At 36.6% G+C, this 18552-nt stretch overlaps 2 protein-coding genes across 2 annotated transcripts; one reads left to right on the plus strand and one right to left on the minus strand.

Annotated features, from left to right (window-relative positions):
• Nucleotides 1-689: 689 nt before the first annotated feature.
• On the minus strand, nucleotides 690-14246 carry LOC120336598 (presenilin-1-like). The gene is made up of 11 exons (XM_078109628.1): nucleotides 14038-14246; nucleotides 13053-13168; nucleotides 11426-11528; nucleotides 10796-10969; nucleotides 10350-10528; nucleotides 9359-9505; nucleotides 8586-8716; nucleotides 7242-7331; nucleotides 6661-6788; nucleotides 4174-4341; nucleotides 690-3723 (listed from the first exon to the last, which is right to left on the minus strand). Exons 1-11 carry the CDS (start codon nucleotides 14139-14141, stop codon nucleotides 3663-3665), a joined length of 1401 nt encoding a protein of 466 aa, XP_077965754.1. The 5' UTR covers nucleotides 14142-14246; the 3' UTR covers nucleotides 690-3662.
• A 466-nt stretch (nucleotides 14247-14712) lies between these two features.
• LOC120331870 (uncharacterized) lies at nucleotides 14713-17109 on the plus strand. The gene is made up of 3 exons (XM_039399038.2): nucleotides 14713-14884; nucleotides 16181-16231; nucleotides 16886-17109. Exons 1-3 carry the CDS (start codon nucleotides 14837-14839, stop codon nucleotides 17102-17104), a joined length of 318 nt encoding a protein of 105 aa, XP_039254972.1. The 5' UTR covers nucleotides 14713-14836; the 3' UTR covers nucleotides 17105-17109.
• Nucleotides 17110-18552: the final 1443 nt, after the last annotated feature.

Genomic DNA, 18552 nt, shown 5'->3' on the forward strand with positions numbered 1-18552 from the left:
TTTCACACTTCGCCATTACAAAATTTTTGATTCTTATTTTAACTGTGTTCTTAGGAATTAACACGCTTTTCTCTATTTATTTTTTACTAATTGAGGTATCTAGTAATATTTTTACACCATACTCTTTATTAAGGAGTCTTCGATTATAATATCTTCTCGTTTCTGTTTTCCATTTTTGGTCAGGGTACGCGTCCAAAGATTTATTTTATTCGATTATTCAATGAAAAAAAATTTAAAACTCTTTTTGATGTTGCAATTTTACATTGAACATGTTATGTTCCTAAAAACTACATTATCTCTAAAATAGGAAAATTATTCTTAATAACTTTAGATTTTAATTTTATTACGTGCCAGATATTTTTTATACAAATGTAAACTTCGTAATAAAAGGCCTCAATTTTGTCAATTTTCATGCGTGATAAAAAATATCATCAACTGTGAAAAAACTATTGCAACTAAAAATGGTAAACTGTCAACCCATAAGAAGAAGTGGAAAACTATTATAAGCTCGTTTTAAAGTGTTATTGTGTCTATTCTGTGTGAATGTGATGTTTATATTAATAATAAAAAAATTGAATTCGAACCGAATATTTAATTTGAAAAATGGTGATGAGCTTATATGCAGATAAGCTTTCAATAACTCAAACCTACCTGAAAAGCACTATAATATCGCCTTATACAACTACAAATGACAAAGTTTTTAATTTTATTCCAGGATATACAAATGTGAAATGAAAGCAATACCGGCAAGTTAAATTTAACAAAACATGCACTTTTAGTGATATCTAGCACAAAAGGAACGACTAAAACATGCAAGTCCATAGAAATGTTTCCAGTCCTGATTCACAAAGAAATATATTCAGTTTTGCAGAGCCTCATGCTGTTTTTTAACTTCTATTTTACGTCACAAGATGAGATTGCTATTTATGAAAAACAAAGATGTCGATAGAAATTTTTCCAGCCCTGATTCACAAAGAAATATATTCAGTTTTGCAGAGCCTCATGCTGTTTTTTAACTTCTATTTTACGTCACAAGATGAGATTGCTATTTATGAAAAACAAAGATGTCCATAGAAATATTTCCAGCCGATTCACATAGAAATATATTCAGTTTTGCAGAGCCTCATGCGTTTTTTTACCTTCTATTTTATGTCACAAGATGAGATTGCTATATATAAAACAGAGATGTAGGGCTACCAGGGATTACAGTAGGGATAGGACATACCTATTTATCTCGCAGAAGACTGAGAGCCGATGAGGCGGCTTAAAATCATAGAACTAATATTTAGTATTTCAAGAGATATTAAAACAAGAAAATTTTTCAACCATTCTTTCATTTTATTGAATATAGATTTTCCCCAGATTACAATAATTATAGTAACAAATTAATTATCAAGCATGTTTGCTAATAAGTTTGTAAAAACATTAAATGTAAATCAAAGCACACATAAAAAAATGGAACAGAGCTAATGAGTGAAGCTGCAAAAAAAATCTACGCTATGCAAAAAGTCTGTCACTTCTATATGGAACAATATTAATACATGAAATGGGAAAATTGATTGTTCGTTCTGTTCGGTACTGGTATTTATGATTCTTCAATTGGATGGATGCTTGAACAGTCAGAGAGAGAGAGAAAAGAAAAATTATTGACATATGTTTTTCAAAATCTCTAGCAAGTGCGGATGGGGGATAGAGATTTCATTTTTATTCAGGGTAGAGAAAAAATGGCTCAATAAGAATCACAGGAAGCTGACTGGCCAGTTCAATTAATCATATGGGGAGCAGGTGGGTTATAAAACTCAAAATTGCCAAGATCATAACAGCTAGCAGTTCCGATGGGTTTTCAACACTCTTGATGTTCTAAAAAGCATTCAAGCAAGAATTGCTTTGTACGATACAAAACATGCTTTTTTTATATTTAAAAAAAAAGGGGGTTGGGGTCGGGGGGTCACACACAGGAACCCAGGCTACGCTCTTGATAGTGACTCACAGATAACGTCTTGCCAATCTATTGAGGGAATGGGGATATTAAACTAGTTATTTATTCCATCTGTATGGATTAAGAATTGCTGGTGAGCATTGTCAAGTCAACATTATGTAAAAATACCACAAACAAGTAAAAAAAGATTTTCTAAAAAATCTTTCAAAAGATTGTGAAAAAGAATTATTTAGAATAGAGAAATGACAAAAGCCATCGTGATCTGCACTCACAGACGAGGAAATTGAACAACAGAATAATGCAGAAATAAATAAGAAGTCTGGAGGTTATCAAGTGCGAGGCACTGTTCGATGAAAATCACCATAAGCTTGAAGCCCAATTAAAGAGCATCTCAGAATGTATGTGTCACGAACAGCTGCAAATTATTATGGATTGAGCGTGGAACGATTACCATGTATAACGTAAATCATTCTATATGAAATGAGTCATTCTGAAAATTGTAAAACTAAATCTTTTTCTGTCAGATTGACGCAAAAATATTAAATAATGACACTTGAGTAGGGAAAAAGCGTTACAAGAAATGAGATATGAATTAATCGAAAAGATTATGAAGATAACTCGATCAAAATTGAAAAATTGTCAAACTAAATCATTTTCTGTCAGATTGACACAAAAATATTAAATAACGACACTTGAGTGGGGAAAAAGCAAGATTTAAATCTGATATATATTAATCAAAAAAATTATGGAGATAACTCGATTAAAATTGTCAAACTAAATCATTTTCTGTCAGATTGACACAAAAATATTAAATAACGACACTTGAGTGGGGAAAAAGCAAGATATAAATTCGATATATATTAATCAAAAAATTTTTGGAGATAACTCGATTAAAATTGTCCAACTAAATCATTTTCTGTCAGATCGACACAAAAATATAAAATAACGACACTTGAGTGGGGAAAAAGCAAGATATAAATTCGATATATATTAATCAAAAAAATTATGGAGATAACTCGATTAAAATTGAAAAATTGTCCGAGAGAAACTACCGTAATCCATACTTTATGGCAAAATCCAAATATTGTCAAACTGAATCATTTTCCGATTGATGCAAATATATCAAAGAACTACAATTGAGAATAAATTGGGAAAAAAGAATTACAAAATACAAGATATAATTTCGAAGTATATTAATTAAACAATTATGAACATAACTCAATTGAAATCCGAAAATTGTCAAACTAAATTATTTTCTGACAGTTTGATCAGAAATATCAAATAATGACAATTGAGAATAAATTGGAAAAGCATTACAAAAAATGAGATATAAGATTTTCTATTAAAGCGAAACTGGATTAATTGGAATTGAAAAATTGTCTGTAGAGAAACAGATCTATGCTTTTACAAAATCTTTATAGGCCGTGCAATTTATTATATCAGGGTTTCTCTGAGAGCCATGGCTTTCACTGTGTGTACAGTAATTGAAAGTGAATTGCAATTGATTTGATTCATTTTTTATTTATAAAACTTGATATTTAAAATGACTGATGGGAATGTAATAAAAATAGAATAATGTATTTCCATATATAAGAAGGGTCTCTTATGTATTGAGAGTTATTGGGGGGGGCATGAGTCGTGCAAGTGAGAGAATCCCGGTATCAAATCATCCATGTTTGAATTGGTCATTCCTGAGAGGCCACCACTAGGTGGCTTTCTTCTGTTATAGATAAATCTGATGAGAATTGATTTGGTCCATGAAGGGTCGCGTTACATAATCAGTGCTGAAATACAAAAATAAAGTTATTTTAAAGCAGGGGTCTCAAACTTAATTTACCCAGGGCCCCTGGAAGCAGAGACTGGGTGGGTGGGCCGCATCAGCTTAGTTTAAAAATTCAAACCTTTTTTTCTCTTCATTTGTTTCCACCAAGTGTTTTACCGATGGACAGTGATGTCTCACCACATGGAAACATGGTTACAATGTAACAACATAAATTTGAGCGTTAGTGATTGTGACGTCAAAATTTCGAGAACTCATATTAAATGTATCAATCATGCGAACTGAGCTAAGTGACTTGCGGGCCACACTAATACAAACTTTCATACTAAGGCAGATGCCACAAACTATCGTCCTGCAGGCCGCAATTGGCCCCGAGCTGCGAGTTTGAGACCCCTGTTTTAAAGAATTATTGAACACACAACCATGTAATAAAAATTGCTAACCACTACCTCACCTGAAATAAAAGATAAGGCCAAATGCGATAGAGATTGGTAAAGCAGGTAGGGCTTGTCTGAATATAGCAAGGAGTATCAGCGTAAAACATAACCCGATAAGAATTGCAACGAAACAAGCCAACGTTGTGTTCCAATCTCCTGATGCTGAGGCTTTTCCAACAAGTACACTGAAAATATTAATAATATGTTATAGATTTTCAAATTTTTATTAAGATAGCGATCCTCACTCATAGGTCATGTGCACTCACTCTCAAGTTAAAAAGACTCGTCTCTGAGCAAAGATACATGTAATCACTCCGCAGTAAAGAAGACTAATCTCTGAGCAAAATTACAGGCACTCACTCACTCACTCAGAAGTAAAGGAGACTCATCTCTGGGTAAATCTATCCGCACTCATGCAGAAGTAAAGAAGACTCGTCTCTGAGCTAAGTTATAGGCACTCAATCAGAAGTATGGGAGACTCATATCTGAGAAAAGTTACGGGCACTCACTAGTAAGTAAAGAAGACTGATCTCTGAGCAAAGTTACGGGCACTCACTCAGAAGTAAAGAAGACTCATCTCTTAGCAAAGTTACGGGCACTCACTCAGAAGTGAAGGAGACTCATCTCTGAGCTAAGTTACGGGCACTCACTCAGAAGTAAAGAAGACTCATCTCTTAGCAAAGTTACGGGCACTCACTCAGAAGTGAAGGAGACTCATCTCTGAGCAAAGTTACGGGCACTCACTCAGAAGTAAAGAAGACTCATCTCTTAGCAAAGTTACAGGCACTCACTCGGAAGTAAAGGAAACTCATATCTGAGCAAAGTTACGGGCAATCACTCGAAAGTAAAGGAGACTCATCTCAGAGCAAAGTTATGGGCACTCATTCAGAAGTAGAGGAGATTCATCTCTCAGCAAAGATATGGGCACTCAATCAGAAGTAAAGGAAACTCATCTCAGAGCAAAGTTATGGGCACTCACTCAGAAGTAAAGGAAACTCATCTCAGAGCAAAGTTATGGGCACTCACTCAGAAGTAAAGGAAACTCATCTCAGAGCAAAGTTATGGGCACTCACTCAGAAGTAAAGGAAACTCATCTCAGAGCAAAGTTATGGGCACTCACTCAGAAGTAAAGGAGATTCATCTCAGAGCAAAGTTATGGGCACTCACTCAGAAGTAAAGGATACTCATCTCTGAGCAAAGATATGGGCACTCACTCAGAAGTAAAGGATACTCATCTCTGAGCAAAGATATGGGCACTCACTCAGAAGTAAAGGAAACTCATCTCAGAGCAAAGTTATGGGCACTCACTCAGAAGTAAAGGAAACTCATCTCAGAGCAAAGTTATGGGCACTCACTCAGAAGTAAAGGAGATTCATCTCAGAGCAAAGTTATGGGCACTCACTCAGAAGTAAAGGAGATTCATCTCAGAGCAAAGATATGAGCACTCACTCAGAAGTAAAGGAGATTCATCTCAGAGCAAAGTTATGGGCACTCACTCAGAAGTAAAGGAGATTCATCTCAGAGCAAAGATATGAGCACTCACTCAGAAGTAAAGAAAACTCGTCTCTCAGCAAAGATATGGGCACTCACTCAGAAGTAAAGGAGATTCATCTCAGAGCAAAGATATGGGCACTCACTCAGAAGTAAAGGATACTCATCTCTGAGCAAAGTTATGGGCACTCACTCAGAAGTAAAGGAAACTCATCTCAGAGCAAAGTTATGGGCACTCACTCAGAAGTAAAGGAAACTCATCTCAGAGCAAAGTTATGGGCACTCACTCAGAAGTAAAGGAAACTCATCTCAGAGCAAAGTTATGGGCACTCACTCAGAAGTAAAGGAAACTCATCTCAGAGCAAAGTTATGGGCACTCACTCAGAAGTAAAGGAAACTCGTCTCTCAGCAAAGATATGGGCACTCACTCAGAAGTAAAGGAGATTCATCTCAGAGCAAAGTTATGGGCACTCACTCAGAAGTAAAGGAAACTCGTCTCTCAGCAAAGATATGGGCACTCACTCAGAAGTAAAGGAAACTCATCTCAGAGCAAAGATATGGGCACCTACTCAGGAGTAAAGAAGACTCATCTTGGAGCAAAGTTACGGGCACTCACTCGTAAGTAAAGGAGACTCATCTCTGAGCAAAGTTACGGGCAATCACCCAGAAGTGAAGGAGACTCATCTCTAATCAAAGTTACAGGCACTCACTCGAAAGTAAAGGAAACTCATATCTGAGCAAAGTTACGGGCACTTACTCGGAAGTAAAGGAGACTCGTCGCTAAGCAAAGTCATAGGCACTCACTCAGAGGTATGGAGACCCATCTCTGGGCAAAGTTATGGGCACTCACACAGAAGTACAGGAAAAAACTGCGATAAAATACAATTTACTACTTCAATAATGTTGCCCTAAATAATATAATTTAAACCCAAACAAAGTTTAAATTGCTAATACAGCTAATTAATGTGAACCAAACCCTGACTTCCAGATTTAACGGTAAAAAATCATTTTACCTGTAAAATATAAAATCTCCAAGTCCGAGCTTTACTCCCTTGTCTTCTTCTTCTGGGACTGGGGGTGGAGTTCCTTGGGCTGCTCTCGCTTGTTCACGACTCTCGTGGGATGTGGCTACTTCAACCTCCTGTAGGAAGATTGAAATTTATGAAATAGGGAATGGAAAACTGTTGAATTAGATCCAAAAACTGGAATTTACTGAAGTAAACACAGAGAAGTAAAGTTGGAAAACATATGAATAGCTTTAATGAGTTGCTACACCACCATGTTATTGAAGAGAGGTAAGAATGAATGGAATGGAGACTGAGGAACTACTGAATAGTACTGAAAAACTGAATATTATTGAAGAAATTAATAAATTTAAATGGAATAAGTTGTAAGTTGTGACTCTTATATCAAGTCGTGTTTTCCTTTGTAGATCCCCAGTTCTTTAAGAAATCGTATGGAGCAATGAATCAATGAAGATTACAATCAATAAAGAAAGAGACTTTGATAATGAATCCCTTCTTTCGAATAGGAGATTTGATACATGGTAGAGATGAAAAAAAAATAAAAACACGAGAAGCGAAATACTAATCACCTGATCAGTTCTTGTTCTGCTCCATCGAGCATCGAATCCACCGCTTTCATCCGGATTTTCATCATCAGATGGTGATTGGTCACGATTTTGCTTAAAGAGGAAAAAGAGAAATCATGCAAATGATGTGACAATAAAAGAATTGTCTGAGATAGCCTAGTGCGAAGTTTCCCAAACTTTTCGGGCCGCAGACCCAGTGGTGGGATTCAAATTTTTCGTCAGCCGGTTCCATCATACAAATGTCATATTTTCAAGCGGTTCAGTTACCAAGGTTACACAGGTTACCCTGTGAGACGGTTCTATGGAACCGGTGCGAACCGGCTGAATCCCACTACTGCGCAGACCCCTGTTTGTGAATCTTTTTTTTTTGACGCACCCCCATCCTAGACCATATCAATTTCTATGCCTAACCAACGAGGAAGGATAACGTTTCCTTTGACGAAATAAAACTCATGAAAGTCGGATTCAATACATACTAACGTAAAATATTGGCTGGATAACCGCAATTGGATAAGATTAGGATTTATTTATATATGTTTCAGGACTATTTTCATATCGTTGCAGACCCCCTGTGCAGTCATCACCGACCCCTATGGGTCCAGGAGTCCCAGTTTGGGAAACCCTGGCCTAGTGCATGGCTTCTTGGACTGGGTCCTTGAACCCCTGTGAGGGCCACAAACACAGACCCTTACTAGGTATACCATTCTTGATAACTATATTAATTTAAATTAACTTGACTGTGATTTATTTGATTCTTTGACTGAAATGCATTTATTATTTTGCTTCCTACATTGCTATTGAACATGATGAGCAAAATAACTTATGGAAACATGTTAAAAGCAAAACTAGGTAATTTTATTGAAGTGCAGGGGACAGGGGAAATGTTGAGTCTTTGAATAGGGGATACGAATCATGGGACTATGTTAGCATCGCAGGATAAAGATATCCGGCACATACCCACGCCCCCCAAGGGTGCAATAAACTGGCCGATAAAGACAAGCCAAACAGAGTTCCGCATAAGTAGACTTACATATGGAACAGGCTTTTCAGATTTAAATATCTCTGGCAAAAGCTCAATTCCCACCATATCACCAAGAGTGCAACAAATTAGCTGGGCAATTTTTAACCTAAAATAGTGACATGTTACTTGTACAAAAGCTTGTTTGAACTGAAAGCTCATGAAGAAAAAAACGAAAAAAAAAATGTAGCAAAGAAGTCATGCAAAATTGATATATATTTTATGAATAAGAAGCAATAAAGGCTTTAAGAATTTTGCTGTCACAAGCGACTCATTATATACCAGAGTAGTTCCAGATAGTGAACACAGTTCATTTCATTAAACCATACCTGATGACTGTTTTCTTCACCATTCTGGGCCATGGATATCGTCGGCCACATCATTGCAGATGAATAAATCAATGCTGGAAATATTGGTTCGTCTCGCTCTTGTGCCAGCTCAACGAGAACTCGGAGTGGGCCTAAAAGATAATAATGCACAAATCGAAACCACGATAATTCTTTAGTTTGAGTCCTTTTCGCCACACTAGTGTTTACATTAATACTTCTGACTAATATTTGTGCAAAAACCAATGAAAAAATTTTGGGGTTCTAACCGGGTAATGGGTGGGCCAACAACAAACTTTCTCAACCTGCCAATCGAGAACATTGTTTTATTACATCGAAATACGTCTGTGCGCAGTAAATCTATGCGTGTGTGCAGCCACTGAAAGCTGTGTGCGCGCGCACACCTTAGAGGGAACACTGCCTATGTGTAATATTTGCAAGCATGTTAATAAAATCAAGTGCCATGAAAATAACCTTTTCTGGCACACTCGATTCATTTATTGGAGATAGTACTGTAAATTTGAATACACTGCACATGATTATGGTATGGAATGTCAAGGTAAGGAATGTTATGGTAAGGAATGTCACGCTTGTTTCATTTATTTGGAAAGACGTAGGCAGTTTCCATCTGTGAACTGCACAATCTGTATACCACACAAGCTTATGGTGTACTTGCCAAAAGAAAAATCCTTTGGCTCACCGTGTCATACGTTTCCAGGTCCAGCCTCTGTATTAGAGGATACTTGGTTAACAAAAAAGCATGAAATCGAACCCACCTCTAGGGCACAGCACGGCCATAATATCATAAACAGCAACAACAGCAAGAATCAACCACGCTGTCCATTCCGGTAAATATTTTATGAAAACCAGAGCCATCAATGCTGAGACGATAATCAAATATGCTTGCTGGAGCAAGAGAGGACCTGTGGATGGATATTAAAGCAAATGTTATAGACGAGGTAAAGTAGCGACCAATCAGATTTCTGTGAGATTAACAACTTGTCTTTCTGTTACTTTGCGACGGCGGATCTGTATAATGCAAGGATGCTCTAGTAAGAATAAAGATAACTATTCTAAGTGATTCAAAATCCTTGCTTTAAACTAATACAAATATATTCTATAACTATCAGTTAAGGCTATGTGAGGCATCCTCCCCCTATGCCAGTGGTTCCAAACCTTTATAGCTCATGGCCCCCTTCCAAATGCTTTCACAAAGGTACTCATGAGCCCCTCTGTTTGTCATTGCAGTACTATTTAAGGTGTTACTTTTGTTGGTAGATCCTGCATCCCATTAGGTCCAAACGATTCATGCTCATTAAAGGGAAAAGGTCCTGTGAAATAACCTTGTCAAGCAATAAACTAGAAAGAACTGCGAGTTTTCTTGTGAAGAGAAAAGTAGAATCAGCTTTGCCCCTGGCATTGTGGCCCACTTTAACCCCCCTGGGGGGACCCCCGATTGGGAAACGCTGCTCGATGCATTAGTGCAAGGATTCTGCGGAAGAAATAAATATGTAATTCAAGAGCCTTGCTATTTGCTTTGCACTAACACAAATTCATTTGCACGTTTACATTGTAACGTTTCGCAATTGTTACAAAAATACATTTCTGTTAGCGTACAGCAAGAGTCTTGAAAAACATTGTATAATCATGTTCATTCCATTATTTGCAATAAACGATATCCAAACAGACTTTGGTTTGGTTTCAGACTAAAGATATAAAAAAATTAATCAGTGTTCATCGCCTCCAAATTTGCAATAAAGATCTAACCTTTCCAATGTATGCAGGCCATCCCAACGACTCCAAAATTCCAGAGTACAATTGATATAGTTATGTAATCCATTGCGACATTGTACGCTCTGAAAACTTCTCCGAAATATAAGTAAGCGAATAGAAACAGCATCAAAAGAGATGACACGACCAGCCAACCGTGAATTACCTTGTAGCATCTGAAACAAATTATTATAGAAAAAAATAATGAAGGAGACTTTTAAAATAGCGTTATCTATTTGGCAGCACCCTAGAATTACAATCTTTCCACTTTTAGTTGAGGGTCATTGAACCTTACTTTGAGCAAACTTCCAAATATTCCATCAGTACTCTTTTCACTTTTAGTTGAGACCTCAGGGTCTAGCTTTGAGAAAACTCGCAAATTTTCTTCAGCACTCTTTTTATTAATTGAGGGCGTTGCTCTGAGTAAACTATAAAAACCTTACCTGTACTTATACAGCAGAACCAGTACAACAGTCATCACGAAAATCACTCCGATCATTATCAAAGAATTTAGAATGGTTTCCCAAACAACTTGTCCTGTGTCTGCATCCTCGGTATGAAATGGAGTGTAAGCGAGGTAGATATTGTCACTTTGGTCGGTGTAGTACGAAACAGAGCTGAAAATGAACAATTTACAATGGAATTATTTTTGTGCATTGGTCAGTGTAGCGCAATACAGAGCTGAACTCAACAAATTGTTGATATCATATGTGATATTATATTTCACCAGCTATTGTAATTGATTGTTCAGTGCACTGTGAAACAGAACTAGAAATGAACAAGTTGTTTGTTAAATTATGTTTTCATCAACATTACAAATACTTTTATCAAACCTACCCAGATTATGAAATTATGCTCCCAATTAGACATTAGTATATTATACTGATGGAAATTTTAAGCAGATAGTGAATTACGTATACCTAAAGTTTCTGGAAAAAAAACTCTGGGCATAAAATATTTCGTCTGCCAACTACCCTGACAGTAAACGGGTGAAAGCTAACCAAATTTGACACAGAAAATGATTTTACCATATTATCAACTTTCGTCTCCCAAATACCTAGTCAGATACTTACCTAATTGTAGCCACAACGACCGCCATACATAAAGTGACAGGCACGAATAGTGAGATGACGGTACTAGCTCCGTATTTCATCGCCATTTCTTCTTCTTGTTCCTCTAAAATTGAAAAATTTTATTCAAGTTAATAAATAGAACAGTTCTCAACTTGTTCGGTAGGGCAGAACCTTAATGGCTCATCCCAAGGGCTTGAGAAACCTCTGTACAATACTTATGGCACTGTAATATAGGCCAGGGGTGGGCACAATTTTTTAGTATAAGAGCCGCATGCTGCAAGTCAGAACTTCAAAAGAGCCACAGAATTTGTGAATTCATCATTATTAAAATACCATAAACAGAAAAAAAATTCACACAAGAGTCTAATAACAATAAATAGATAAACAAGGCAGCTATGCTCAAATATATGTACAATTTGAGCTCATTTAATTTGTGTTTCCTTATAGCTGATTTACGAGGGTAGTCTTGTAAGAAGTTTTCATGATTCCTTTCATGGTGCCGTTTAACATTGATGACTTTATTCTGACTTAGTAGCTTATGGCAGTTTAAGCACAAAGGTTTATTCTCCTGACTGGTAAATGCGTATTCTTCTTCCCATTCTGACTTGACAACTCTGTTTTCATCTTCGTACTTTCGTTTTTTAATTGAAGACATATCGCACAGTAACTTAGACTCACTAACCGCAATCAAGCTGCAATACCGCCGACGCATCAATAAACATTGACGATTGTGACGAAAGATTTGCCGACTTGAATCCAAATGCAACGCTACAGCGAATTTCATATTTGAACATAATTTGTCTTAATCATTGACGAAAACTTTTTTACGACTTAAAATTAAAAGAGTTTACATCAAAGTTTTTCTTTTAGTTAAAATTAGGATAATAATTTGTTAGCGAGAAGAGCCACACAAAAAGTATGGCGAGCCGCAGTGTGCCCACCCCTGATATAGACTGTATGAACTATAAAATATACGTGAAAGCAAACTAATACTGACAAAACAAAATGATCTTGAAATTTGATTATATATATATATATATATCAATATCGACTCTACGATTAGAATGGAAACTTGCAGAACATCTGGGGTGCCACAGAAACTCGGTTGACAACTTCTGATATAGAAGATCAACAATGTGACAAATACGTCTTTCTACTTGTTAGACACCTCGTACCAGTGCTACATGCAGAGCAGACAGTCGCTCAAAAAAGGGAAACCACAACTTTGGAATAAATCATTTTGTCCAAATGATGAATATGAATAATATTAAATCTCTTTAAAATTGTTTATATTCAATATCTAAAATAATTGATTTAAGCATATTTCAGAAGAGTCACATTTGAAAATTAAACATCTGAAATCTGATGCTTAAACATACTAAACAAAACAGACAAAAATTAGAAAGTCTCTTCTAAATCAAACAATGCTACTAAGACAAGGCGCTACTAAAACAAGGCGCTACTAAAACTACGATGCTCCATGAAACATGCAATTTTTTTTTTCCCTACACGAAGTTCCTCACGACTCTGGATTCAGCTCTGCTCGACGATGCTAACCAATCATGCTCTTTTATTTCCAATAGAAAATATTCAAACCATTGAAATTTACAAAAATCACTGCACTGACCTTCTTCCTGCGTCCTTTCCCTTCTTCTTCGTCTTTGTCGTGGTTGAGTGCTTTCATGCTGACCTTCTTGTTGTGATGCTGAATCTGATTGTCTTGAAGTTGACGGCCGTGGGCGACTGTGACAAAATATGATAATATAAATATTTAATAAATAACCGGATACATAGGAGTATAGCTGGGCAGGTTTAAACCAAAAAATTGAGGGTTTAGTATAGTACCACATGTAGGCCTACATCCAGACATCTGGCAGTCTTGCAGGTGTGGCGAATATCATTGCATATCAGCAATTTCATAAATATCACGAAGTGAAATTTCACTCATTTATTCAATTTTACTATATCGAGGTCTTGATGGTTTGCTGTTGTTATTATGCTAGTTGATAGCAGTAACACCTATATATTCACCATAATTCACTTTTCACTTTCAACTAAACATTTTTCAAGCAATGAGATGAAACAAGTGATGTCATGGAGTTGACAACAAAAAGTTGAATGCATAATATAACTGCAAAATTTCAACCAAATTTCATCAAAAACTTCATGGCATATTGTCTTGCTAACTTCTCTCTGTATTCTAGAGATATTGATCTCCACATTCATGCAAAATTGATTGTACAACGAACTTCAGAACTTTTTTCAGGAAGCAGCCAAATTATACAGCTTGACTGGTTACCGGTACGGTACATCAGTTCATGTCAGTCATAATGTATAGACGTCACAGAGTAACAAAAATTCCTTACTATTAAAATGTTATAAAGAATAATGAACAATTAGTTGTACCGTATTACCGGTAGCCCACAATTATGAAATTTGTTACATCTTTCTGTCTTTGAAATTACAAAACACTGAAACATAAAATTAGGAAACAAGACTATAAGACTGTAAGAATGAATATAAAAAGCATTACCGGTACCGGTAGATATAAAGTTTACTGGATAACACTAACCGTACCGGTATAAAGGTGTAAAATTTAAAATTTAACTCACACTTCCACATTCGCGCTATCCACATTATTATCCATATTGACGTTGATTAAACGTGTCCTTTCGTTCAGCAAAGCAGTGTCCGAGTCATCGCTGGCGTTACTCATGTAATACAGCCAATGAGGGCTCCTTGAAAACCTAGAATTTCGTCTCGGAAACCTTTTAGAATCAGTGAATCGGAAACACCCCCACAAAATAGACAGAAACAAAAAGAATTAAATGGATAAAAAAAAGGTGGTTGGAGTCAAGATTTAGTGCCAGATTTCTCGAAACGAGCATAAACCTTTGATAATACGCAATCACAATGATTTAATTCTTAAAATTGAATCAATTTTAAATATCTCATCAAATCAAATTGTTTTGTTATCAGCCATTAAGGTGAATATATTCAATAAAAATATCACTTAATACCAAAAACACAATACCAAGTTTCGGGACTCAAAAGCAGTTGGCACGTTAGTTGCGAAGTAACCATTATTCTATCTTACAAATTAGACAATATGATGTTGAAAACAAATTGCCAAGAATACTTAAATGTATGAATAAACTCTTTATAGGGAGGAACAAACGCATGTTAGTAAACCATAAACCCGCCTGGAACAAAATATCGTATATGTTTGTGACGTCATAACGCAATGTAAAAAATCGTTAGAAACGCGTTAAAATATAACATTTGCATAAAAGACGTTTTCTGATATGGACTAGACGGCGGCATGCATTGGTCAAGGAAGTGTACCGGATGAAAAAATATTACTTACGGAGAAAATTCATCAACTTTTGAGGCCTTCGCCAAGGCCGCAAGATGGCTTCTCAAAGCGAGAGGTTCAGCCTTGATTTTGAATACGACGAGGTAAGAATAGAGCCAGGATGAGTCACTACGGATATTTTTCTGTCGCGAAGTAAATACCATCAATCGCTTATTGCAAAGTAGACTTATTAATTCTTTCGCCAAATTCTTGGTGAGCAGTGAACAGTGTAGGATTTAATATTTTTGCAGGTTCTCTTATGTATTGAGCCCATTAACAATATATATATTCCCCCATTTTAGAAAACGTATGTATCTCACTACGTAAGCTGCATCAACATAACACGCTTTACATAAATCTAATAATATAACTTTGGAAACCCATTTGCTGCGGTCGTTTAATATCTAATATCTGAAAAAAAACAAGAACGGGCCCCATGACTTTCCCACATTTCAGGGACGACTTCGCGCGAACACCTTGAATCCCCCTATTGGTTGTAAGTCTTGTTGTTAAAGGGATTGCCATTGAGAAAAACGTTTTTTTCTCAACCAACCGGTTTTCAAAATATCTGCACTTGAAGACGGTTAGGAGAGCTACATAGGACTGTTTCCATTATTTTTGAGTCTAATGGGACCCGGTATTTCACCAAACAGTTTGCTGTTTTCTTTTTTATTGACGGGAGACGTTTTATTCCATATTTCTCTACCCCGTCGGATCTCTTCCAGCAAACTTGGTAAACTCAAGACTAAAAGGAAACGCGACTTTCGTGTCTATATATTTGAGCAATGCTAGTTTATTGATATTGAAGTTTTTATAGTTCTTATTTGAAAATAGAACATAAAAGACTCAAACAACACCATCTTTTGTGTACGTCATTAACTGCTGAACCTTCCAACGAGAATTCACTGAATCTTCATTAAGTTAGGACAGTGATTTTCAACCTTTTTTCCGTAGGCGTAAATCGAAAGAACCCCTGTGCCCTCGATAGTTCATTTGTATTTTATTGTCTGAACTGTAAATTTTAAGTATATACAAAAGCAAACCTAATAAACAAAATAACTTTTTATGTTTAGGAAGTTCAATAATAGTGACCTATCAGTTTTAGTCAAACAATCAATATAATATAATAATATAAGCTCTCGGATTTGAATGGAAACTTGCAGAACCACTGGTCTGTATTGGCGGGACCATAGGTTTCCGTGAACACCGATTTTCAAACTCGGCGAAATGGGGTGCTAACTTAGACAGCATTTTTATGGGAGTTGCTGAAAATGAAACGCCTTAAGACGTGAAGAATGTCTTTGTTTTTAAATATATGTTGGAAAACTTCAAAGTTTTTTTGTGATTTTTTTCGCCAGTTTTGTTGATAAACGTGCTAAATAAGTTATGTTTATTCTTAGGGTCCAACGATTGAATGGGACCTCTATGAAAATGACGCGGAAGAAATTATGGTAAGTGTTGACTTTGACTAAAATTAAGCACTATAGCCTTTGGTTTAGCATTTTAGCTAACATCCTGTTGGTATACCAGTGCAAACGCGGATTCCCCAGTTATTCGCTGGTCTTTTGCCTCATTTAATGCACGGTAATTTCTAGTAATAATCGATGTTAGTTGGCTAATTTCAGAGTTCATATGGTAATCACCATTAATATCAGTAATTTATAAACTCTCTTTCTCAATCTGTTTAATTAGGTGTTGGAACCTTGGGCGTCGCTACTTGATAACCAGTTTTGATTTCCCGCGGCTTCCCTTTCCCAGTAATGTAAATATTATATGTATATATATAGATATTGCATGATTTTTTTCTTTTTACTTGTTGGAATAAATAACTGTGACTTTACCTGACTTACCCGGCACAAACATAGGGATCGAACATAGGTGACTTGCTTCAGTCTGTCAAGACGCTTCCTGGGGTATTTCCTTTGTACGTTTGGTTGTTACAATCGTCGTGTTTTATCAGACCGTGTTATTATATTGAATACTAAAAATCCTATCTTCATTTCCCAACTGCGCGATACCTAGGATTCAGGGTTAAAGTAGCAATGTGTCTTTAGCGACGTATCTGACTTGATCCGTTTCTAACATATACGATGTATTTGTCATAGATCATCACGTCTGAAGATACCACTGCACAGACAGAGCTCACTGAGATCCCAGAAAGCGACCATACTTCATATGGGTTCGCGCTAGATGTCTGCAGGGCACTGGTCGTCGTATATTGCTTAGTATACTTTACTGTTGTGGGTTTTATAACATGGAAATCGTACCAATTGGAACCAGAGGCGGATTTTTCGTCGGACAAAGAAAATAAAAGGAAAATATAAATTGACTTGTTTTTGATTTTAAGGCTTGTCGTGGGAATACGCGGTGCATTGTGATAGGTGTTGAGAACGGTTCCATTACATTTGAACCCATGACAATTGCACCTGTATGCTATTGCACCTATGGAATTTTTTTTGTTTTTCGGATAGTTGAACTCATACTAACCCTAACCCATGGGTTTTAGCACCCGCATATAGATTGAACCCGTGGATATACACATGGGTTCAAATGTACGGTCACCGTTGAGAACATGCTTGCCATTGTTAGCTGGGTTTCTTGTGTGGTTTCGCAGGTGTCACAATTTGGTGATTTTACCGTGGTTGTTTGATCAGAGGTCTCCAGATTCCGGATTGGTTATTTAACAGCAACAAGACACTTGGAATAGCAGAAGCAGTAGGAGTCTCATGATGTAAAACGGTTACTAGACCCGGCTAAAACAGCCTCGTTCAAGGTTCTGCACGATAAGGCGGCGGCACACATCCGCACAACTTGCAATTTGAGTCGCTTTCTTTCAAGCCTACTTTCACTGGCCTTTATTAGCGCTGAATGCGAAGTATAGTGGCGTCGCCTGCTATCTTCCATGCGTAAACTATTGTGGTGGTGTGTTGCAATGCGGTAACTGTTAATTACCCCACACGGCATGTAGAATCAAATTCCAGGGTCATTCTGTATTCGGAAGAGGTTCAATTTAGTATTGGCAGTCATAAAAGCAGAAATAGACAATGGTAAAATTAGTTACCATTACTTTTACAGTTGCTTCGATATTCGTCAAAAAATTGTCAATTTGAAGATTTTTACACTTGTTTCCAAGCTCTAATGCGGCAATACACTTGAAATAAGCATCGAAAATTTTGTAAAGGTAAAATATAGGAAGAATTTTTACGACGTCAAAAGGCGGGAAACATCCATCAAGAACCAGGGTTAATATTTTTAATCGAAGCGATGCATAGTTTGCAAGCCTGAAGTCCTTTCGTAATAATTATTGATATTAAAAATGTCCTACATAGCTTTTCTACAACACTGGCTGAAAGTACAGGGCGAGCCCCCAACAGGGCGTTCCAGAAGTGTGTGTACCAATGTGGAGGTAACTAATTTTGTTCGCCTACTTTACGCCAAGTTGTGGAAAGGGACTAAAACCTATGGGCAGGGGGTATATTCAGTTGGGCTAACACAGACAGTCCCCGAACTCGTAATAGAACTAAAATAAGGAAAATTGGAATAAAATTACGGCCTAACCTAACCTGCTACATGGGAGTATCGAAAATTGAATGGATTTAAGAGAACACTGGAGCGCTACCTTTAGATTTAGTTAGTTATAATTTTATTACAAGAAAAAAATAACAATAAGTCAGCAATAGTGTAGAATAGAATGAAAAAACGAGAAAAATTTGCGCCAAAAAAACAAAGAACTCGTGAGTCGAGTGTGAGAGGCGGGTACCAGCAACGGTGA

Source organism: Styela clava, chromosome 2 (assembly GCF_964204865.1).
Source record: "Styela clava chromosome 2, kaStyClav1.hap1.2, whole genome shotgun sequence".
NCBI lineage: Eukaryota > Metazoa > Chordata > Ascidiacea > Stolidobranchia > Styelidae > Styela > Styela clava.

What these genes read in the sequence shown, in the direction of transcription:
- LOC120331870 (XM_039399038.2), top strand. Translation starts at nt 14,837, where the DNA reads ATGGCTTCTCAAAGCGAGAGGTTCAGCCTTGATTTTGAATACGACGAG. An exon ending in TTGATTTTGAATACGACGAG is followed by an intron (nt 14,885 to 16,180) that starts GTAAGAATAGAG and finishes GTTTATTCTTAG; the next exon opens with GGTCCAACGATTGAATGGGA. An exon ending in ATGACGCGGAAGAAATTATG is followed by an intron (nt 16,232 to 16,885) that starts GTAAGTGTTGAC and finishes TATTTGTCATAG; the next exon opens with ATCATCACGTCTGAAGATAC.
- LOC120336598 (XM_078109628.1), bottom strand. Translation starts at nt 14,141, where the DNA reads ATGAGTAACGCCAGCGATGACTCGGACACTGCTTTGCTGAACGAAAGG. An exon ending in GATAGCGCGAATGTGGAAGT is followed by an intron (nt 13,169 to 14,037) that starts GTGAGTTAAATT and finishes ATTTTGTCACAG; the next exon opens with TCGCCCACGGCCGTCAACTT. An exon ending in GTGAAGAAAACAGTCATCAG is followed by an intron (nt 7,332 to 8,585) that starts GTATGGTTTAAT and finishes TTCCTCTTTAAG; the next exon opens with CAAAATCGTGACCAATCACC.